Below are 25,043 nucleotides of genomic sequence, written 5' to 3'. Positions count from 1 at the left end.
ACTAAGCTCAGAACTTAAATGGTACCGAGCATTGCTTGCCATCGGCTAGTATATTATGTTTGTTCTTATTTGTGGTTTGAGTGTTTACCAACATTTTAAAACGGTATAGACTAGTTTGTAAAAATATCCAAAACATAGCCAAAACTTTAAGCAGATAGTATATAAATATTTTTTACAAAATATGACACAATGAAAAAAAAATATATACCGGCAACACTTCTTATAGTTTTTCGGGCGAAAAGGCAGTGGCTAATCTGGATCTGGATCTGGATCTGGATGTGTACGTCGAAGAAACCAATTCTGGCTTTAACTCGACGGTGGTGGGGTGCGCGATAGATGCACTATTGCTGTTTAAATACACTGTCTTTGAAAATGTCTATAGTTGACGAGTTCACAATGTCATCACTAAGTTTATTCCAGTCAATCACAGTTTTTACAAAGAATTTCGTGCGGCCCCGTACGGCTAGACAAGAGGCTAGCCGTACGGCTAGACAATAGGCGAGCCGTACGGCTCTGTACGTATAGCCTTTCCTATGGAGATTGTCTAGCCGTACGGCTGTTATAACACATAAATATATTGATTAATTATAATAATTATTATTGATCTACGTTCAGATTCCGAAATTTTTAGCCTTTAAACTAGCTCCAATAGTAGTCGTCACGGAATTTGTTAAGCCCCGGTTTCCCAAAGCACTACTCATTATTTTGTATGCACATTTTCCATTTTGAAGTTGACATCATGCATTTAATGTATGAAGTTTCTAATATTTACTACATAAACAAATAATAATAAAATAGAATCAATAAACAAATGTACAATAAGATGTAAAAGGAAAATAATATTAAACAAATATTTCTCTATCGGACTTAATCAACATCATGTTTCACCTCGGAGTTTTACCTTGGCGCACATAATGACCGATAATCGAAGAACGGATAGAGTTATTAATTATTAAGAATTTAATAATTTGTCATACGACAACTAATGAAGATCCCGTTACATACAATGTAAATGGATAAAATGGAAAATCCTATTGCGCGCAAAATTATAGGAAAACAAAGTACGACAGAAACCTGTTTATATAAAACTACAAAAAATACTTAAAGTTGAATAGCTTAAGGAGGAAAAATTCCATAAATTTATTTGTAATTAAGGTAGCGCACCTCTAATGATTTCCCGCGATTTATTTTACAATCATTGTCGATCTTCAATGATCGCTTATTTCCGAGAGATGCATTTTATTTTTTTCAAACTTCGAATTTTGATATATGTTTACCTAATTCATTTAGAATACATTATTTTCACTATGAATATTGACTTTGATCCAATTATCATCTGAAAAATACGATTTCGCGATTTCTTCAAAGTTCGACGAGCCTTTTTACCTGTTTACTTGTGGATATCTAATTTAAGGTTGCACTGATGTGAAGTTGTCGAGGCCGAGTGGTTAAGGCGATGGACTAAAAATCTTTTGGGATCTTCCCGCGCAGGTTCGATTCCTGCCGACATCGCATACTTTTTGCAACGCGTTTTATTTCTTTTCTAACGTAATTTGATTTAATATAGTACATAAGCTATGTTTATTGTTAAATATGTTGAAAATTGTATGCACATCCTTCAATTTTAAAATTAAAACAACGTTATGGCTAAATTGATTAATCTACTGCTGAAAATACGAACGATGCATGTTGCATTTTTTATTTAAAATAGTAAACGGTAAATCTGTCTATTTTTTTTTTTGGTATTTTTGCTGTATATAGTGTTTCTATAAAAAAAACCTAAGTATAACTTAAATGATACTTTTTTGAATTTTATGACACTTTGTTTTTAACCGACCCAATTTTTACTTGGCTGAAATCACTTACATTTCATGGCGCTATTCCAAAGATAAAAATTTGTAAAAAATAAATGTCTGTAAAATAATACTTATTTCATCTTGTTTACACTTTAAACACATTTACTGCATCTGTACACACCAACTGCATGGCCATATTTGGAAATTTGAATGAATTATGGAACTTTTATATACCCTAGGGGTGAAAATAAACTGGACAAAAGCCGAGCGCGAGGGTAGTTTTGGAAAAAATCGGTATATTTTTTTATAAAGCATGGAAAGCCTACCTACAAATTTGCATGTAGTTCAGTGAAATGATGATTAGGAAAATAATTAAATTATATTTGGATACGTGCCCATTAGAGGTGCGCTACCTTAATATCACTTGACACAAATTAAAAATAATAATAAACACATCAATAACATGTTTCATTAAAATAATAGAATGTCTTAATATTCATGAAAATATGTTGATTTGATACTTTTTTAACTTGGAACAGGCAACTATTCAAGAGGAACAACTTCCTAAAACAATCTGCATAACTAATGTCTACATTTTCTCAATGCGGTCTGACTTTAATGACTATTACCAGACTCGGCAAATTTCAGCCAATAAATAATGTGCTTAAGTTAACAGAATAAAGGAATATCAATAATGCGAACGCTATCCTATTTACCTCTGATTTCGCTTGCCTTTGCCTTCTGATCCCTGAAGTTCTTCCCTCCACGAATACAACAAAAAACTGTATGTAATTTCCGAAACTTAGATTTCATTGAAAGTTTTTGTTAGGGCATCTGCTTTTAGCAGCCTCAATTTTCTTTGAACTACATTTGTAAAACTGTACACAATTTGAACGCCGTAACACTTCAATTTTGACTATTAATGCACCATAAGTGGAGACTTTTTCCCCAACAGTTAAAGACACGGCCATTTTCAGTGAACTGATACATTGCTTGTAGGAAACCATCCATTTATCAATTGTCTAAAATATAATTAAATTATTTGTGTAACTAAATTTCTGAGAACTACCTTTGACGGCTGCCGTCATTGATTTTCATAATATCGATGCCGCAACTAATTAAAAACAGTTTTCACGCCTCACATAGGAGCGTCGACTAATTCAAGAATCAAATCTGCTTGTTCAAAGCGATGCACCCCGTTTTCGGGTGATTTGGGGTATGATACCTTGTTGTATATATATTTGATAGTGATTTTTTTCCAGAAAAGTTGATTTTGGGTTATAATGTGATTATTTATCATTCAAAATGATAATTTCACTTATTAATATCATAGCAACACGCTATAACCACCTGTGGACCAGTCAACACCAATCGTGTTTTATGTTTTCCTCCATATATAAAATTGCCACCCTTGAATACAGCTTAAAGTTCATATTTGGACTATGTACCTACTTTCTTTCATTTTACATAGTTACAGTTTAAGATTCAAACTACGCATGTTATAAACTATGTTGATGCTTGTAACAAAAAAAAGCCGTTTTATTAAATTCATCAGTTAAAAGTACTTCACAACACCTTCGATAAAACAGGTACACCATTTACCTATTTTTTAAGCCCAGATTTTCTGTTTTGTCCCAAACAAGTGGGGCTTCCTCCGCGTACTCTAGATCAACCCCCCCCCTTACCCCACAACACAAGAATACAGTACAATTGAGAATCTTTAAGAAACAACAAAAAAGCTCGAAATTTCACCCATAATTCAAAATTTGTCACAACCTTGCAGTGCTTGGTACAAGCATTTCTCACCCAATCAAAATATTTCATCATGCACATAAGGCATTTTTCTTCAGATTTGACAGCAGATTTAATAAAACCTTCCAATCATGCACCATGAGCCTCCATTCCTACATGTACTAGACATTCCATCTTGTTTTTGATCCATAAAGACACACCTCTTAAATGTTGTGTTTTTTTTTCAAACCATTTTGACCAATAAACAGATCATGTTCCCACACCAAAGAATTGTAAGCTAGTTTATTCATATCCAAGAAGGTCAAAAAAATGTATGAGGCTAAATTTTTTATTTTTGTAAAAAGAACAACACTTATTTGTTTATTCATTAAAACACATTCATAACGATAATTTAATGCACATAAACAAGATAATATCATTTATAAATAATAACCTTCATACAATTGTAAATGCATGTAATAATTTAATTCTAATATTTCACATCTTACATAATGCTTTCATAATAGTTATAAATGTCATTACATTCAACAGACAAACTTCATTTGTCCATTATTGTACTTAATGCTTCTATCTATATGGTGGTGATTTATATCTTTTATTGTATATGCTCTTGGAAGAAGTCAAATGTTCAGAAAAACTCATGATACATAAACTTCAGTCAAAGGCAAATAACAATAAATTGTCAGGTAATGGGCATTCAACACTTGTTTGTTTCCAAAAACACAACCTTATTTGAGTACTATTACATGACTTTTTTATTATTTCAGGGGGCGATTTTGATAACATTTACTACAATCAAATTGACTTTTGTTCTTGGAAAATGGGGCTTAATGCATGTGAGTTAAGAGTTGTGGCAGATTAACCTGTCCAGTCCCCACAAGCTAATTCGGGACAACACTTTCCTCCAAAACTGAATTTTCGTTATAAGAGACTTCCTAACCCTTTCCCACTCAGAAGCAAAGTGAAAACGGCTGTGTGCAAACAGCATAAAACCAGAACAGCCTGCGAGTAACTCGCAGTCTGTTCAGGTTTTATGCTGTTTGGTGCTCACCAGTATCTAAGGGTTGGACATGAAGCCTTTAAAACTTGAATCCAGTAAGAAAGGTGTTTAACTAAATGTAACTTTCTAAGGGACTGCAAATGCGTCAAAATACCTATCTAAGGAGTAAAGGGTTAAATTGACTAACACAATAACAGCTATAAGTGTTGTCCCTGATTGGCCTGTACAGACTGGTGGACATGTTTATCTGGGATGACACTTTACCCACATGCATTAAAACCCTGTTTTTCGAGAGCAAGTCTTTTATGCATTAAAAACTATTAAAATTATATTCCGTAAATTAACTAACAGATACAGATTAGAAGATATTTAACACAGGACACCCTGTTAAAAGTTGGGAAAAAACTGTTGTATTGTAAACAGGTTAATGTAAAACAAGAGTCTGGGTCTGTGTAAGTGGAAACAAACAATTTGTTTTGCCAAATTACTTGCTTCAGAATGCATGAATATATTAAATGTCACATCACTTGCAACTAAATTTCAGCAACAGAAGTTTGCTAACTTTGAGAATCACGAAAAACATCTATGTGTCTGCAAACTTAAGAACCTAACCATTATGCAACAATTTTTATTTATTTTATACTAATATTATAATAAAATTGAGCCCATTTGATTACAGTTGTTATTTGTCTGCTGCTGATTGACATTGCATGTTTGCAGCTTGAGTCAAACAAAATTTATCCATGATAAATGATTCTATGCCTAAACAAGATCTATCTTTGAAGCCCCTATACAAAATCATACAGGCAAGGTCATGGTCATAACCTTTCTGTCTGCTGACCTTTTATTTAGTTGTCAATTGTCTGTATTTTAATTATGTGTACAAAAATGCATTTTAAAGGAATAGTTTCATATTGAACTGGAATTACCTTTACATTATTATGGCAAGAACAAACCAATTAGACTAAAAAAAATTAACTTATGACATTATAAGTTAAATTTTGGCCAATATTATGAAAAATGTACATTTTATTTGTGGTCAGGATTTCCAGATGGAATTTGTTTCAAAAAACATCCACGTATAGCTGAATATAGCTGGCACGCTAGGTATACGAGACATTCTTCGTCTTCCTTCCATACGCTGTATAACGCATAGCAGGGGTCTGGTCAGATGTCTCTAGAGAATCCTGCATCTCACAATCAGGGACACTGTGCAAATCCTGAAATATGGAAGCAGGATTGTTACAATAGGAAGTTTGGTTAAAAATTTGAGACGTGTTATGGGAAAACAGGGCTTAAAGCATGTGCATACAAAGTGTGCAAGATCTGGACGTTGGGAAAAATCAGATTAAGAATTTAGTATACAGTATGATTGTAGTTTGTTATTAATTTATATAAAGTTTATAATTTTGCACTTATTATTTAAATAAAGTGTTGTGTTAAGTATTTTATGTAAATGGATGTTAACAACATAAAAAATTTCATTTACTTAAGCGATTGCGAAAAATGCGTTAGAGTAAAAAATGAATATATACATTAGATTTTATTGGTCTGGAAATGTTTATTTCAGTTTGGCAAGTTTTGCCATGTTGTCAGACCAAATGTCTTACACTTTTTTGGAGCTTTCCATTAGTTTGAAATATGCAAGGGCTAATTATTAATCTATTTTTTATAAATTATAAATATGATTCACTGGCACAAGAGTTTCCACTTACAAGACACGATTTTTTACTTTGTTTGAGATGTAAGTTTTGCTTTGAAAGACTCCAAACATTTTTATTCTTCCCACTATGTCCAAAATAGCATTTATTCAAGAATAATTAACACAGGATTATTAAACTAATTACACGATAAAATGTAATATACATTCAACATAGTAATATATCTATTGCGGCTTCATTTGATTAAAGTTGAACTTATTTAAACAGAAAAAACTATATGCTGTCAAAGTTTATAACGCTGATTGGAAAATATTTCTCATTAAGGGCAGTGCTATATAAGCCTTTTCAACCTATAACAATTGTTGGAACATCTTATCTTGACAAGGTAGATCATACTAATTGCAATCATAAAGGCTACAGTTTATACAAGGGTGTGAGTGAGTGAATCAACAACCATAACATGGCGAAAAAGATTTTCAATAAGACATAGAAATAAGCACTTATTTAAACAAAATTTATTTGGGATTTTTATTTTAAATTCACATTGAAGCTATTAAGGATTCAAATAAAGCACTTATTATTGGGTTGCACTCTGTAATGTCCAGCACTTTGTTTCTTGATCCTCGTTAATAATGCAGGCAATCTTTTATTTCTGCTTAAAGGGGCCTTTTCACAGATTTTGGCATATTTTGAAGTTTGTCATTAATTGCTTTATATTGATAAATGTAAACATTGTATCTTAAAAGCTCCAGTAAAAAATTAAGAATAAAATTAAAACAAGGAAAAACAAGGGCTGTTTGTAAAACATGCATGCCCCCCATATGGGCTGTCCGTTGAAGTGGCAGCCATTGTGTGAATACGATTTTTGTCACTGTGACCTTGACCTTTGACCTAGTGACCTGAAAATCAATAGGGGTCATCTGCGGGTCACGATCAATGTTCCTATGAAGTGTCATGATCCTAGGCAAAAGCATTCTTGAGTTATCATCCGAAAATCATTTTACTATTTCGGGTCACCGTGACCTTGACCTTTGACCTTGTGACCTCAAAATCAATAGGGGTCATCTGCGAGTCATGATCAATCTACCCATGAAGTTTCATGATCCTAGGTGTATGCGTTCTTGAGTTATCATCCGGAAACCATTTTACTATTTCGGGTCACAATGACCTTGACCTTTGACCTAGTGACCTCAAAATCAATAGGGGTCATCTGCAAGTCATGATCAATCAACCCATGAAGTTTCATGATGCTAGGTGTATGCATTCTTGAGTTATCATTCAAAAACCATTTTACTATTTCTGGTCACCGTGACCTTGACCTTTAACCTAGTGACCTCAAAATCAATAGGGGTCACCTGCGAGTCATGATCAATGAACCTATGAAGTTTCATGATCCTAAGTCCAAGCGTTTTTGAGTAATTGTCTGACAACCACCTGGTGGACGGACCAACCGACAGACCGACATGAGCAAAGCAATATACCCCCTCTTCTTCGAAGGGGGGCATAAAAAGTAGCCAGTACCAGGGCTCGAACCAGTGACCCCCGGAGTCCTGCAGTTAGTCTGAAGTAAAAACGCATTAGCCCTCTCGGCTCTTACGCCGAGTAAACACATAATAAGTATTTTATACCTTATATAAGCAACCTTCGTGGTTTCGTAAATTTAAACGACAACAACAGAACTCTCCAAATTATTCAATCGTTTCGCGTTGCAATGCTTTAAATTTTTTATGTTTTCAAATCCTCAAAAGATACATATAATGGCTATATTGGACTATGGTAAATGTTCAGTAATACTGTTTCCTCACAAATATCATAACTAAATCAAAAATTTGCGAATCTGAAACAACTTTTTTCAATTTTGTCAATTTACCAAACCGTGAAAAGATTCCTTTAATGTTTTTACTAAATTTTGAAATATTGTCAGTGCTTTTACAAAGTCGTTAACTGTTCTTAAGTTAACAAGACTTAACCACGATAACATTAGTTCATGACTTTTTTTTACACATAACTTGAATTACCAGGACAGTAGAAATTCCTTTACCATTCAGAAACTGGAATTGCTTTCTTGTTTATATGCATGGTTGTTTGAAGCAAAATCATTTCAATTTGTTTTTTTTACCAGTTTGTCAATCAGAGATATTTGGAAAAAGAAATTTGTTCTTCAATAATCTTTTTCATCACAACAAAGATATTTCCTAAATCAGCTGTTTAACAAATTACCAATACATTTTCAAAGACTGATTTTGGTTGGAAGATTGGGAAACAACGCCAATTACATGGCTCATTAAAAAAAAATCATATGCAAACCAATATGGATGCCAGTGTAATTTGCAAAGGGGTTTCAAGATATGATTTTTCGGGCAGCTTATACCTTATGAAATATAACCTAGAACAAGTTGAATCTACTCTCCCCTCGCCCCGTATTTTAACAAATGCACACGTATATCAGAAATGACCCCTAGGTCAATTGGATCCCGGTTATACACATATCCCCAGCCTTATTACCAGTTTATACTCACTGGCACATAGTCACTGTCAGTGTCATTGCAGCTGTCGTCTTCAATGCCAGTCAACGAATGCCTTCTTCTCTTATAGTTTCTCAGATCCTTCTTCGAGACTGATTTATTGCAATTATCCCTGCTTTTGCTGCTGGATTTTGACTTATTTTTACCTCTCCTTTCAAACCGTGATGAAGTATTTTGTTCTGTTATTGATCCCGTACTGGAGTCAGTGTCGGTTGCTGATGGATAGTCTGAGGTAGATTTTTGGGATTGTGATTTCCTTTTGGCCTTTGCAGTTACTTTCCCTGCTTTCTCTAAAAATTAACGATGATAATGGCATAGTTTTAACATGCCAGATATAATAGATCCCTGTGTAATTCAACTTTTTAAATATGATATTATTGAATAATTTTTTAAAGAATAAGGTGTTTGTTTTATTGAACAAGAGCTGTGTTGGTGAAACAAAATGCCCCCTACTGAACAGCTTTGAAGCTGCCTGGCAGCTATTTTAGAAAAAAATTACCTTTGACCCTAAAGGATGACCTTGACCATTCACCACTCAAAATGTGCAGCTCCATGGGATACACATGCATGCCAAATATCAAGTTGCTATCTTCATTATTGCAAAAGTTATGACCAAGGTTAAAGTTTTGGGACAGACAGACAGACAGACATACAGACAGACACACACATACAATGACAAACAGACAGGCCAAAAACAAAATAACCCCAATCATTCGATCCTGAGCATAAAAATTATGAGCATACTATAACAGGTACAAAATGTCTAGAAAATCGTTCATATTTACAGTTGTGCACTGATCAGATGAAAAAAATAGAATATAGAAATCATTATCTGCTAAATAACCAAATCTGATTTATTTTTTTTTAAATGTATAAAGGGTTCATCTAAAGGTTGGATGATTCTGTTTTTTTAATTATATTAAATTCATATCAGCTGGTCTCTGTGACAACCATGCTGCATAATGCTTTGTCTCTACAAAGGCTAATTTGGGAAATTGGGATGACACTTGACACTATTGTTTGTTTAAAAGGTCCTTCAATACAAAAATCCAGTCTAGCAAAAAGTGTCATCCATGATTTACCATCCGCACAGGCTAATCTGGGACGAATTTTTATGTACAAGCATAGAGGTTGGTTTTCTCACACACTGTGTCATTTAACAATTTAAATACATCAGAGAAACTAAACCTACCAATTTCCTTTTCAACACTTTCGTACATCTTTTTTTCATACTCAGACTCATTGTAGATTACTGGTTTCTGTCTGCGCGTTCTCCTCTGTAACAAATCATGCAGGATCAAAGGTATGATTTCAAAACCTGAGATTGAATTTGGACCAAACATTTATCAGAAAATAGTATATACAAATATATATTGGAAAAATATATCAAATTATTCCGCACATTAGCCTGAAATGGTTGTTAAAAACTATAGTTTTGATATTTATTGTGCACTTTTGTATCAAGTACATGTCAGTTCAACAGTTAATATTACACCAGCAGACTACTTTACTTATATGCAATATAGTACATTCTAAGACAATATTTTGTCAATAGCAATCTATACTGAAAAGCCTTAAATACTGAAAAGCCTTAAAAACTGAATTGCCATAAATACTGAATAGCCATAAATACTGAATAGCCATAAATACTGACGCCTCTCATTTTCAGATGTCTTTAATGTAAGTTGTTTAGAGAATAACATGTAAGTAACCTAACATAGGAGCATAAAAAAACAACAACAGGTTACTACCTAATTGCATAATCAGGGAGCATAAAACGTATATATCAACCACCTTTGTATCAGACCAATATAAGCGTATTAATATGTTTATAAATATTTTGAAATATGATAATGTAACCCTTATACTACCTTAACACAAACCAAATAAAGAGAATCAACTGTGATTCTAAAAAAAGTCTTACAAATGTCAAATTGCACATTATTAAGTGAGGAGCCAACATCTTGTTTCCCAGCAGATATAAGCAATACGGGCCAAATACATAAAATACATAAGAAAATGATATTCATATTTAACCCTTTCCTCGATAGGAAGCAGAGTGAAAATGGGTTTTGCATCCAGCATAAAACCAGAACAGCCTGCGAGTAACTCGCAGTCTGTTCAGGTTTAATTTTGTTTGCTGCTCATCAGTATCTAAGGTTTGGAAATGAAGCCTCAACAAACTTTTATCTATTAAGAAAGGTCATAAATTAATTTTAACATTCAAAGGGACTTCAAATGCATGAAAATACGTATCTAAGTGGCAAAAAGTTAAGTACCTCAGAGCTGATTATGTTTTGCTCTGCTACTTGGAAGGACTCCTGGCTGTATTCTAGTCTGAAAGTTAAAATAGAACAAAAAAGTAAATAACATGTGGTATAGCAACAGTAGATTTAAATAGGACACTCATCTTACCATCAGCTCAAGGCAGTCAACAAATCCTATTAGGGAAAACTTCCTAAACTTTTTTAAACATAAAAGTTTTCCTCTATGGAATTTTTACATATCAATCTTTTTTTATTATAGTGTTCAAAAGTAATAAATACTATAAAGATGTTTCCATGATAATTAAATGTTTCTCTAAAACAATGAGCGTAAGGCTTGTTCTATATGTTACGACAAAACAATGTTGAGGAATGGTAAAATGTATCAAACAAAATATATGGGATGAGCTCTGTGAAAAAGCGATTTAATGCATGTGCGTAAAGTGTCGTCCCATATTAGCCTGTGCAGTTCGCACAGGCTAATAAGGGACAACACTTTCTGCTTTTATTGTTTTTTCGTTTAAAGGTAGACTGTTCTTGACAAAAGTCCAGGTTAGGCAGAAAGTGTCCTCTCTGATTAGCCTGTACGGACTGCACAGGCTACTCTCGGAAGACACTTTACGCACATGCATTAAACCCCCTATTCACAGAGCGCGGCCAATATATATCATTTTGAAACTACATTTCATAAATTATATAACAAGTTCACCAGTATGTATGAACTCTGATCTATGATAAAAACCACATCATGCAAAAATGGTTCTAATACCATATTCAACCAGCATACATGTAGCTCCGACCCTGTGCGCAACAAAGTCAATAAAGTTTGTTTGGCCTTCTCAAAGAACAGAGTAGCTCCTGAGAAGTCTGCACAGATAAACAGGCTGGCTGCAAGTGGCATAAGACCCATATTTGCATGATGCTGCACATAGTTTTGCAATACAATACCTTTTATTTTTTGATTGCGATCGATTTATAGCATTTTGTGCCAACTTCAGGTTCTTTTTAAGGGTCTGAACCAACTCCTCCTGAAGAATACCAAAATTATATTAACATAATCTGTAACCTTTATTTTAAATTCATTGTTATTGTTCACTTATTATGCAGCAAAAAGCCTAAAATAGGAATAAACTGTGTAGTAATCCAAGCAACTTTCTTCAGTCTGCACAGACTTATCAACACTTTCCTCTTGTATGGAATTTGTCCTTTTAAAGGAAAACTCCTTTAAACAAAGTCCAGTCAAGGGGGACAGTGTCATCCTTGATAAGCCAGTGCGGCCTGCACAATCTCATCAGGTTTGATGATCCTGATTAGCTTCTCTTGCAGTTGAAAGCATAAATTGAAGATATTTTTATTTATTTTTAATGAAAAACTCTTCCTGCTTTGTATTTTCATACCCGTTCCTGGTGGATACTACACTTCAACGGTAATATAAAAACAGTCCACTCTCGTTATCTCGAAGTCGGCGGGAACAAGAAAAAATATCGAGATAACGAGAGTTCGAGATATCCGATTAAGCGTTTTTAAAGAAATATGAGACGAAAATTTACCTTGTTTTTAACATCTAAATACCAGCTAAGAGGTTTAACTAAAGCCGTCACCGTGTGGAATAATACTCTCTACCTGATATATACGCGTTTTTACGAGGAACGATTAATTTTGCTATTTAAATGCTTAAAATGACGTTTTAAGTATAACATAATTGCATGAACACATGCGGTTATAATATTTCTAAACTGTCGAGAAAACATCCGGTAATGTTGCTATTTAAAGTTAAGATGCAATTGACGTCCAATCAAGACGAGGGTTTTTCATCTGATCATGCGAAAATCACGTTCCGGAATACTGAACTGTACATGTACATTTTGAAATTTGAAATGCAAAGTTCAATCGATTATTAGTAAAAAATATAACTCAATGCATTTTGGAATATTGTTTGTAAAAACAATAAGTATTTCGGCCTTTCGGCAGGCTGTGTATTAATTGCAGTTAATTGATGTTAAAGTGACAGTTAAAGTGACAGACCTTACTCAAGTGTTAATGGCTAACGACATTACACACGTGTGATTATTGATGCAATTAACGGATCAATTTCCTACCGCACAGTATCGGGAGCAGCCTGGCGAAGCGGAACGGTGAAGTATGAAAGAAAAAATTTCTCACCTTTTGCTGACACTGGAACAGTTATTCGCACTTCGAGATAAACCACAGTAAATACATGTAAAATAGGGACTCAGGAAATTTTTTTATATCGAGATATCAAATTATTCGACATAACAAAATCGACATATGTGATGTTTATTTATAAAGATAAAGAAGGAAAAAAGTTGGGACATTGAGCTTACTTCGACATATCGAGAATATCGAGATAGCCGATGTCGAGATAACGAGACTGGACTGTACCTTGAAAAACAACAAATTCAAAAGATATAATGGTGACATTTAATCCTGAATGAGTGAACACAAGGCAGGTAATGTTTTCCATCAATTAAGGCTACTTACATGCTCACAAGGTGGGCACAACCAATCACCGAGTGGTACCAAGGACAGGGGCGGAGTCAGGCAGGTCATGTGATAGCCACTGTCACAATTATCACACAGGAGAATCTGCAGTGATAAAAGGTTATGCAATAGCCCCTGTTATAACTATCATTAAAAAGGAGACTCTTTTAGGATCATAGGTTGGGATAAGAATATATGAGTTCCTGTCTGCAGACTGCACAGGCTAATCTGTGACCACACTTAAGGCACATGCATTTAGCCCAGTTTTCCATATATTATTTACACTAAAACTATAAACACTTGCTTAAAGATGTCTACAGTCTATCAAAGCGGGAAGTGTCATCCCTGATAAGCCTGTGCAGGCTGGAGAGGCTAATCTGGGACCATATTTTGCCCACATGAATTAAGCCCAGTTTTATCAGAAGTATGCTAAATTTTTCAAATGTATGTCCATACCGTATGTGGCAGTCGGCTGCTGGAACAGGCTTTACACGGATCTGTGTCTTCTACTGGTTCTTGTTTCTCTTCAGTTTTATTGTAAGCGACATCATCATCATCATCATCATCATCATCATCATCATCTTCTTCTTCTTCTGCATCACTATTTCCAAACTCTGCGTAGTTCAAACCTTTTGCAATAAGACACAACAAAGCATTAAGATACAAATTCATTGGAATGGTAACATGATATTTGCTGTTTAAAAAGTCCCATATAATGACTTTTAATTTGGACCTTCAGAACATTTTTATACATTTAACATGCATCAGCTGATCAATTTAAGAAAACATACTAAATATATAGGAAATGGCACAAGTTGTCATATCATACTATATTTTATTAAACTAGTTCAGGAATTTTGTAAGTAAGTGAGCCTTTGGCGAGCTTACTAACGAATTTCCTGGACGAGTTTAATAAAATATGGAATGAAATAACAAGTGTCAGATCTTTTTTATCACATGCTTTTAAATGAGCAAATTAAATAAATATTAACGCAAACATAATGACATATCCCGAATATTGTTTACATATGTGACGTCATTTGACGTTGCAATGTCATTTCAATAAAATAACAAAATACGATTGCTCGATCGAACGAAAACTAAGCCAATGAAAACGCTTAAAAAGTATATTACACATGTGTAAGATAAAAATATTTGTAATGGTTATATTACATAGGAAACAAGGTATGGCATGTGATAAAATGAAATTCGTTTGTTTGTGTGATTTTGTTTGTAGTTTTAAACAGCATTTCAGTCAAATCAAGGTAGTGAGTTAACGCAATCACTTTTGTACAGGGTAAGCTTACTTTCCAGTGTAAGGTGCACAACTTACATCAATTACTGATAACTGCCTTACTTGAATAGGAGGAAAGGAAATTATTGCTCGTTGAATAATGATCAAAGTATTTCTTTGGCAAATTTACATGATAAGCTCCCACACAAATAATGGCAAGCTAAGAAAATCAAACCCAACATTCGTAGTACAGCGTTCCACCAACAGTTTAACCCTTTCAGTGCGGGAACCAAATTTTGAAGGCCTGTGCAAACAGTTTGGATCCAGATGAGACGCCACAGAACGTGGCGTCTCATCAGGATCCAAACTGTTTGCTATTCTGATAGTATTCTTTGAAAAAAATCAAAGAAAATGCAAATTTTAGAAATTCAGCAGACGACATTTTAGCAGACGACAAATTTCCCAGCATGCAAAGGGTTAAGTTGGCCTGGTGTTTCATACTAATTTCAAAGCATATGAGACTCACTCGGAGAAAACAGGACTTGTTCCATTAGAGTAAAGTGTTGTCACAGATTAGCTTGTGTAGTCTGCATAGGCTAATAGGAGACAACACTTTACACTTTTATGGAACTTTTCATTTAAAGGAAGTCTCGTTTAAAAAAATACACTTTACGCGGAAAGTGTCGTCCCTGACTAGCCTGTGCTGACTGCATAGGCTATTTTGATATGACACTATGCAAATGGAATAAGCTCGATTTTCTCAGAGCGCAGAATATATGCAAAAGCAAAATCTGAAAAATTATTCAAATAAGTGTTCGGGTCGTTGACACATCCCCCCCCCGCCCCAAACGTGACCTTGACCTTTGACCAAGTGACCTGAAAATCAATAGAGGTTATCTGCCAGTCATGATAAATATACCTATGAAGTTTCATGATCCTAGGCCTAAGCCTTCTTGAGTTATCCAGAAACCATATGGTGGACGGACCGACAGACAGACAGACCAACCGACATGTGCATAACAATATACCCCCTCTTTTGCAAAGGGGGGCATAATAATGCAGACCAATAAAGATGACACAAACAAGAGTGCCAAGAAGGTCTGAGTTCCCTCACATACACAATGTTTTTTGAGGGAATATTTTAAAACTGATTTAGCTATATAAGCCTATATCAATAATGTGACTTCTGGCACATGGCCAGTGTTGACCCCTGGTGTATAATTTTAACAAAATGTATCCAGTTAAACTTTATAACGTCACATACCAATTACCAAATATTTGAACCTTGCTCTGGGAAAACAGGGCTTAATGCAGGTGTGAAAAGTGGATTGTTGTTTACAAGATACCTCCTTTTGATGACAAAATCAATAAAAGACTGCACATTCTAATCTAGGATGATACTTTTACATGTATAAACAAGAGATGTGTTTGTCAGAAACACAATATCCCCTATTTCGCCGCTTTGAAGCCATATATTTGACCTTTGACCTTGAAGGATGACCTTGACCTTTCACCACTCAAATAGTGCAGCTCCATGAGATAGACATGCATGACAAATATCAAGTTTCTATCTTCAATAATGCAAAAGTTATTGCAAAACTTTAACCAAGGTTAAAGTTTTGGGACACACACAATGAATGAATGAATGAATGACAGACAGAAAGACAGCCCAAAAACAATATACCCCAGATCTTTCGATCAGACATAAAAACCAGGGTTCCAAGATTGTGGCTCACTTACAAATACAAGAAAAGTATAACCTTTTTGTCACCACTGATACAGAAAATCTATTGAAATCCTTGTAGTGAGAAGTATTTACATTTCATGGCTGCTGCCCTCTTTGCATTTCTGCCCAGAACAGCTGGCTTCCCATCTGCACCATCAAAGTCAAGCCGTACATCTTCACTTGGATCATCAGCATCATCACTCTGAAAACATGTGTTAATATCAGAAAAACTTGGCTGGATACATATGTTAGTATTGTACCCGATTAGCCTGTGCAGTCAACAGAGGCTAATTGTGGACAACTTTTTAGGCTTCAACAGGATTTTCATTTAAAAAACACCTTAAAGAAAAAATTATGTTAAAGCGGAAAATGTCATCCCTCGTTCGCCTACTGTGTACATGCATTTAGCCCAGTTTTCCCAACGCCTCATATTCAATACACTTCAGTAATAACAAAATTTGTTCTTGCCTTTGTTACATTCTAATACACTTAATTAGTCAGAATATTTTACAGGTTTTTTTCTGCCTATTTTGGGAAAAGGAGTCTGAACAAACTGGGAGTTTTTTATCGACAAAATTGGCCATTTTAGGAATTTTTGCTTCGATGAAACGGCTCATTTGAGAAAAAATTGTGAATTTATCATACTTAAATAATTCAGTGGTTTAACAAATAAATTTGTTTTTATTTGTTATTTTGTCGTCTTTATATAAACAGATGCAATATTGGGCATGTTCATCGTTTATTCAAGTACTGCAGTTTTGTTTTCCAGTTACAGTTACACTCTGAGATAAGAACTGTACCATCAAAACATTAAAGCAGATATTTTTGACCAAAACAAACACTGGTTAGTCTAACAAGTTATAAGACACTTCATTCTTAAAAATAAAAAAATAAATAAAAAAATAAAAAATATTTGTTGAACTTGGGAATTTTTTTTATAATTTCGGTTTGGGATCGGGTCCGTTTGCTTTGGGAGTCGCAGACAGTGCGGAAAACCCCTGAATTTTATTATGGTAATGATACAAGTTTACTCAAATCTACATGCTAGTTGTCACTGTACCGGTATATGCTACAAAAAGGGCTATAGACTTAGTTTGTTTTGTCGATGATTAATGCATTTCTACCAGGTGCAATTCAATATTAATTTTTAAGGCATTGTAGAAATTATTATGTTTTGGTCTATGGTCTTTGGTCTTACAAAACATAAGAATACATTTTTTAAGGTCTTATTCAGAAAGGATCAGAACTTTTGAACATTATACATATAAATGTCAGGACTTCCAAAAAATTTAAGTGCCAACCTGTATAAACTAGATATTCAACTACTAGGCCTATCTGATCATTGCCTACACTTACTTTTGCTGAAAGTCTATACCTATTGAGCTGTGTCATGGGAAAACAGGTCTAATGCAAAATGCGGTCAACGTAGCTTCAAAACAGCCTGCACATTCACAGTCTGGTCAGAAGATACCACCCCTGTCACCCAACAAGACTACAGACCTTGCTTAACTTAAAAGCAAAAAGCAGAGCGATTAGGCAGGCTAATTTAAAGCTATGCAGGCTGCATATGTAATAAGACCTATTTTCGCACATTTCGGCACTCTTCCTGAAAAACTACACCTTTAATTTATCATCAATATAACTGCTGTCATTGGGTCCTTAGGGGGTTCACAACATGGTTGGAATTGTCAAGGTATATAGAGCTTAAAAAATATATAACAGAAACGCCTTTTAACTTCATTAGACAATCATTTTCAGTAATTAAATCTGAGAAGGACTTGTTTATCAGTGATTTTTTGATTTTTTTTGTTACAGCCTGTGGCATCTGGATTGGGAAAATTAGCCGATAAACCATGGTTTTGGGAAAAATAGCGCGATAAACCATAAAATTGGGAAAAATAGCGCGATAAACCATAAAATTGGGAAAAATAGCGCGATAAACCATGAAATTGGGGAAAATAGCGCGATTAACCATGAAATTGGGAAACATTATAAATATTATTATAAGAACAGAATAAAAATTGCTAAGTTCATGTTTGACAGCATTTTTATATTATAAAGTGTTGCTTTCATGTCTTCTTACAACGTTTAGTTAATATCCTTCCACATGCATATTAAACTTGCAATAATCTATAGATTCTTCAGTATGAATTTAATTCAGGATGTTTTTTAAAGTAAAATATGATATGGTGAAAACATTAACAAATATTAACAAACACGCTTTTGTGTTCTTGCTGTGTTAATGTTGTATTAAATGGAGCTAAAATAATACATTTTATTTGTTTACCTTAAATTTTAATATCTTGAACATCCTTGACATCCTCAGTTCAATGCTATTTCACCAAACTATACAGCGAGACAAACATAATAAAGCAGAATATGCATATGAATCTGAATAAACACAGATCCACTAACATATAAATCAAATCATGTTTGTCTCTTTTCATTTTCAAACGGTTCTCGTCTTAAATGCTTTAACTTTGTGAACTCCAATTTCCCAACACAGATTTCCGTGACACACATTCACTGTGAACATTTCTAATAAATATTTGTTGTTGTTCATCTCAAACATAGTATTTTGCTTTAATTGACTAACACATAAAATTTTCTCCTAATAACCATGTGATATCCGCTGTTAATTTAAGGGTTATTTATCATTTTCGCTGCTCATCGCAAACTTCTCGTCTGCTTGCCGCCATCTTGGAAGTGTGTAAAAACAGGCGTTTACAATCGGGAGTCATCGACTATCGTCTGTATCCTCCGCAAGAGAGATGTGTGGATAGCAACGTTAAATCGTATTCAGCTACATTCGCGAACATTCGTAAGTCAGTTGTCATTTGGCGATGACTTGACAAGCTCGATCGGCACTCGTTCTACGAAATTAACGCTAAATGACATTGTAATCTTATTGGCTTAATTGGGAAAATTTGGTCATTTTTGGGGAAAATTTGGTGAGATTTTTGGGAAAAAACATCATTTTTTGCAATTGGGAAGCAGCCGAATATTGGCGGTAATTTTGGGCAAAAAAAATCACTGATTTATGCTTACCATTGCTGAGTCTGTGTCATCCTTGTCTAAGTCATCTTCGTCCTCAGAAGACAAGCTATCTGAGATCTCACTGGAAAAAGAGCTGTCCGAGGATTCAGTATCTTCATAATGTATTTTCATTCCACCTTTCTTCCTTTTACGGGCTGGAACTTTACACTTAGGTGTATGAGCCACATTCTGAACTGGTTTAGATTTGTCTATCGATTTCTTTTTGATTGCTATTGCGCTCTCATGTACAAAAAAGCTCAAGCCAGCTTTGTGATGAATAGACTGTGTAAGAGACGGATGGTCAAAGACTTCTCCCGTGCTCTGAACATAGTATCTGCCATCGCTCCCTGCATACAAAATTGATGCATTCCTTGGAGAACTTATTTTCCTCTTCTGTTTGTCTTTAATGTTCTCTTTTATAGAACTAAGAGTTAGTAATTTACCATCATTTTTCCCTACACGCAAAGTCAATCCATTCTTTGGGGAACTAATTTTCTCCTTCAGCTTATCTTTAATGCTTTCTTGGATGGAAGTAAGAGCTTTAACAGGAGTTTTTCTATATTTCGGTGCACTGTGCAGCAATGTTTTGTTCATATAACACATTTCAGGTTTCTCTCCAACATTGAGCACAGTCATGTCAGCTGTACTTCGAGGTACTGCAGAGGATATCTTAACTTGAAACTTGTTAACAGGCGTCAAACTAGAAAACGATGATGAAATAAATGGTATTGAAGTTGAAGAGGTTGATGAAACTGTTGGTGTTGAACTTGAAAATGAAATCGCAGGTGTCAAACTTGAAGAGGATGATAAAATCACTGTTGTTGAACTGGTTGCAGAAGTTTTAAGTTTGTAAACAAACTGCTTACCTGACAAAGATGGTACAAAAACAAGTCTATTTTTAACATCTTTTCTTTTCTCAACAACATGCTGTGGTATTGTTATTTCAGAAAACTGTGAGCAAGAAGCAGTACCTAATGATAAGCCAAGTGTATTTGGCATGGCTGTCATTTTTAGCTTTCCTCTTAAGGCTTGTTTTGACTGAACACTGCATTTTGCAATGGACTTTAAATCTGCAGGAGAGATCTTTGGCTGAATGGATGAATTTGAATTGTGTTTGGTGGTAGCATGATTTGTATCACAAGTGAATCCTTCTGTTAAATCTATAATTTGATGTTGAAATTGGACTTTACTAGAGTCATGAGCGGTTTTATTAGCCATCCCTTTAACACTACTACAGTTTTCAACAGCAAGGATTTGGATTGGTATTTCATTAAAACAACCAGACACATTAAAATCAGTGGTATCAATCTTGTTTGCTTTAGCAGAATAACTTTTGCACAGGTCTTTAATTTCTGCAATGTCACTATCTCCTGTAAATTCTTCACTATTTCTAATTGTCTTGATGGTAGGTCCATCACTCTCTGAATCTGATTCATCACTTACTTTTTCAATCCTGATGTGTTCACCATCAACAACAATATACTCCACATCCTTTTCAGTTTTTTTATCATTTGAATTATCAATAGAATCATGGTTCTTCTTCAACTTGCCAACCTCTTTGTAGCTACATATTTTATGCCTATTATTTTTAGCATGGAAATTATGTGGTGGTGCAACTGTTTTAGAACCTATGGATTTAAGAGCCAATTTAGCAATATTTTTTGTACTGCTCTCCAAAAGTGTTTTTGATTTATCCTCATGGTCACTAATAATTTTTGATGGCATGTGACCAATGCTACGCTTTTGTTTCCCCAAACGTTCAAAGAATTGATGCAGGATGGGCATGGGTATATTATCTGATGTATTCATTCCAGAGTGTTGATACCACTTAATTTCTTCAGGGACAAGTGTGTCCATTGGGGCTGCAATTTGTTCTGCCTTGGAGGCTGTTTCGGAAATGAGAGCTTCTGAACTACTTTCCATTACCACACCAGTCTGGATGTTACCTTCAGTTTTTACAGCATAGCTGAGATTTCTTTCATATAAATCTGGCAATTCACTATCAGCAGACTTTTCTAGTTTTTTGTTTACAGTTGCTAGTGGCGTTGTGGATGTAACCGAGAATTTATCATCTTCACATGGGCTACACTTTGTCTCAGCATCTGACCAAGTTGTAGTGCACACATCAGATATCAAAAGGCTAGGGGAACCTTCTGAAGAGTTCCCCATACTGCAAAAGTTTGGAAAAGAGTTCTGCATATTGCTATGGATAGGAACAGAATTCAGCATACTGCTAAGGATAGGAGTAGGGTTCTGCATATTTCTAAGGATAGGAATAGAGTTCCCAATATTGCTAAAGATTGGAATAGAGGTCCCTGGATTGCTTAAGATGGGAACATGGTTATCAGTTGCTGAGCTTGATGTAGACATGATGTGGCTCACAGAATTAACTGTCATTGATTTTTCACCACACTTGCACACCAAGGAGGTTGAAAGTTTCTCAGAAGTTTTAACTGATGGGAATACAACATTATGTGTTTGATACTTTTTTATTCCTATGCAGTACGCACATTTAGATTTCTTTTTTTTCACTGAAATTGGCCCAATACCAATGTATGGGTACTTGTTGCGATTGTCGGCTATAATTTTGGCAGCACATGGATAGCATGCATCTGTGGTAGAACAATCCTTGAGGTCTTTCCTCACTTTAACTTTATAACATGTATTGCAGAACCAGTCATCAGGTGCAACACTGGTTGTTTTATTTGAACCAGCACTGTTGGTGTCATCTTTTAAGTGTTCATTATCACTCTTATCTATCTTAGTGTCAGCTTTTAGCTTCTCATTATTATCTATTTTGTTTGTGCAAGCTTTTAACTGCTCATTAACGCTTTTATCTATCTTGTCTGTGCAAACTTTTAACTGCTCATTATCACTTTTATCTATCTTGTCTGTGCAAGCTTTAAACTGCTCATCATCACTTATATCTATCTTGTCTCTGCAAGCTTTTAACTGCTCATTATCACTTTTATCTATCTTGGCTGTGCAAGCTTTTAACTGTTCATTATCACTTTTATCTATCTTAGCGTCAGCTTTTAACTTCTCATTATCATCTATTTTGTCTCTGCAAGCTTTAAACTGCTCATTAACGCTTTTATCTATCTTGTCTGTGCAAGCTTTTAACTGCCCATTATCACTTTTATCTATCTTGTCTATGCAAGCTTTTAACTGCTCATCATCACTTATATCTATTTTGTCTGTGCAAGCTTTTAACTGCTCATCATCACTTATATCTATCTTGTCTGTGCAAGCTTTTAACTGCTCATCATCACTTATATCTATCTTGTCTGTGCAAGCTTTTAACTGCTCATCATCACTTATATCTATCTTGTCTGTGCAAGCTTTTAACTGCTCATCATCACTTATATCTATCTTGTCTGTGCAAGCTTTTAACTGCCCATTAACGTTTTTATCTATCTTGTCTGTTTTTCCTGCAGAGCATCTTTTGTTTTTGTCAATATGAACATCAGTTATGGCCATATTTGCTTCATTAACTGTACTATTATTGTCTATGAAAATTTTGGTAGTAACCTCTTTACCTGACTTGTCTGTAGCAAAATTTATTTCATCTGTAACTTTCTTGATGTCTTCAAGCATTGTGACGACTGAACCTTTTACACTTTCATCTGTCACTGAATGTTTACTAGGTATGCATGCTTTTACATTCTTATTTGTTCCAACCTTAACTTTAACGTCGTCGTTGGCAATATTGCTTAATGCACACACTTTAACAACCAGATCTGATACAGGTTTACCACAATAATTGTGATCATTGTTTGTGCTTGAATTCTCTGGTACCGGCTTCATATCCTTCAAACCAGGTTTAAGATCAGGACATTTATGCTTAACAATATCATCATATTTCATTCCAGATGACTTTGTAAAATCAGAAATGCATGTATCTGACTTTATTTCCTTTACATCTGCACAGCTTGGTTTTCCTTTTGATCTATTTGAACCATATTCATCAAAACTGCTCAGTTTTCTACGGTGTTGCTCATTATTTGAGTGAATTTTTTTCAGATGCACACTGCAGTGTTTCAGGCCATAAAGTCGCTCGTCCTCAAGTATTTCATGTATATCACGGAGAGGCGGGGCTTTAAAGAACAGAGGAGAGCACATCGGCTGAAACCCTAAGCCAGCCACTGAAAAGAAAGGAAAGCATGTATGTGACCACCAGATGTATTTAACCATTTGTACACTAAGCTACACAGATGGACCTGTTTGTTGTCCTTAAGAAAATCAAATAATTAAAGAGATTTCTTTAAAGATTCAATTTTTACAGGCTTCTTTTCCAATCATAAGATACTGACGAGCAGCAAACAACATAAAACCTGAACAGTCCGCGAGTTACATGCAGGCTGTTCTGGTTTTATGCTGGTAGAATATCACCATTTTTACTTTGCTTTTGAGCAGGACATGGTTAACACACACAAAATGTATGATGTTAGAACAGCCCCCAAACCATGCACAGGTACATTTTGACTTTTTGGCCCGCTCATATTACCTGTTTCATATCAATGGCTTGTTTATATGGCTCAGTGTACTTGCTTGTTTACTTCCTAAAAATGGCAAAGATTTGTGCACATGAAATTCTTAAACACACTTTTCATCAATAATGGCCAAAATTACTTTTTAAAATAAAGTTTTTGTGTATATTGTTCATTGCTGAAACAAGTAAAATGCTGCTTCTTTTCATAATGCCACGAGGTCAAACATGTCGTTTTCGTTAAATGTCCCAATTTTGACCTGAAAAATAAATCAAACCTCGAGTCTTGTCCAACCCATGTCAAGGGCACTAGATCCAGGGACAAATATAATAACAAGAGCACCGCCTTGCGGGTGCAGACCTCTCATCTATTTTCTTTTTAAAGGTGAAGGGACTCTCATTTTCAATCACAAAGGAGGGAGGGGTGGGGTGAAGAGGGGTGTATAGTGTGGGGGTGTGGACACATTACATTATTTTCCAAAAATGCGAAAATAAAAAAAAAATCGGGGGGGGGGGGGGGGGGGGGGGGGGAGGGGGTTGGGGGTGGGTACGATGGTTGGAAGGTATTTCAAATAAAAAATAATAAAAAATAAATATTTGTGTTTTTTAACCGTTTCAAAAAAAAAATAAAATTTTTTTTTGGGGGGGGGGGGGGATTCTTGGGTGTGATGGTTGGATGGTATTTCAAACATAAAATAATAAAAAAAATATTTGTTTTTTTTTAACCTTTTAAGAAAAAATTGGGGGTGGGTGGGGTGGGGGGGGGGGGGGTATAGTGTGAGGGTGTGGTGGTCATTTGTGAGATGATAAAAAAAAAATAGGGGGGGGGATTCGAGGGGGGGGGGGGGGAATTCGGGTGGGGGGAGGGGGAGGGGGGAAGGGCATGGGGGATGGTTTGGGTGGAGTCTATTGTGGTATGTCAGGTAAGAGTAGTTTTGTCAAAGTATCAATCAAATCTAATCATAAATAAAGAAGTTATGGCAATTTTAGCAAAATTTAATAATTTGACCTCAAGAGTCAAGGTCATTCAAAGGTCAAGGTAAAATTCAACTTGCCAG

At 34.9% G+C, this 25,043-nt stretch overlaps 1 protein-coding gene and 1 non-coding gene across 2 annotated transcripts in view; one reads left to right on the top strand and one right to left on the bottom strand.

The window, feature by feature from the left end:
• Positions 1 to 1,430: 1,430 nt before the first annotated feature.
• Trnaf-aaa (transfer RNA phenylalanine (anticodon AAA)) lies at positions 1,431 to 1,512 on the top strand. Its single transcript has one exon. It is a non-coding gene; the product is annotated as a tRNA-Phe (tRNA).
• A 2,383-nt stretch (positions 1,513 to 3,895) lies between these two features.
• The window catches only part of LOC127833633 (remodeling and spacing factor 1-like), a 36,001-nt gene continuing 14,853 nt past the window's right edge, over positions 3,896 to 25,043 (bottom strand). The window contains exons 7-15 of the mRNA XM_052359015.1: positions 19,509 to 23,641; positions 16,554 to 16,662; positions 13,957 to 14,129; positions 13,501 to 13,605; positions 11,947 to 12,026; positions 11,014 to 11,071; positions 9,927 to 10,011; positions 8,729 to 9,024; positions 3,896 to 5,768 (exon numbers count right to left, since the gene is read on the bottom strand). Of these exons, the coding sequence (XP_052214975.1) occupies positions 5,652 to 5,768; positions 8,729 to 9,024; positions 9,927 to 10,011; positions 11,014 to 11,071; positions 11,947 to 12,026; positions 13,501 to 13,605; positions 13,957 to 14,129; positions 16,554 to 16,662; positions 19,509 to 23,641 (5,156 nt within the window). The 3' untranslated portion in view covers positions 3,896 to 5,651. The remainder of the gene's footprint in view (positions 5,769 to 8,728; positions 9,025 to 9,926; positions 10,012 to 11,013; positions 11,072 to 11,946; positions 12,027 to 13,500; positions 13,606 to 13,956; positions 14,130 to 16,553; positions 16,663 to 19,508; positions 23,642 to 25,043) is intronic.

The sequence above is a fragment of the Dreissena polymorpha genome, chromosome 6 (genome assembly GCF_020536995.1).
Source record: "Dreissena polymorpha isolate Duluth1 chromosome 6, UMN_Dpol_1.0, whole genome shotgun sequence".
Classification (NCBI taxonomy): domain Eukaryota; kingdom Metazoa; phylum Mollusca; class Bivalvia; order Myida; family Dreissenidae; genus Dreissena; species Dreissena polymorpha.
Note: the sequence above shows the minus strand (reverse complement) of the source record. Positions and strands in the feature narration are given on the sequence as shown.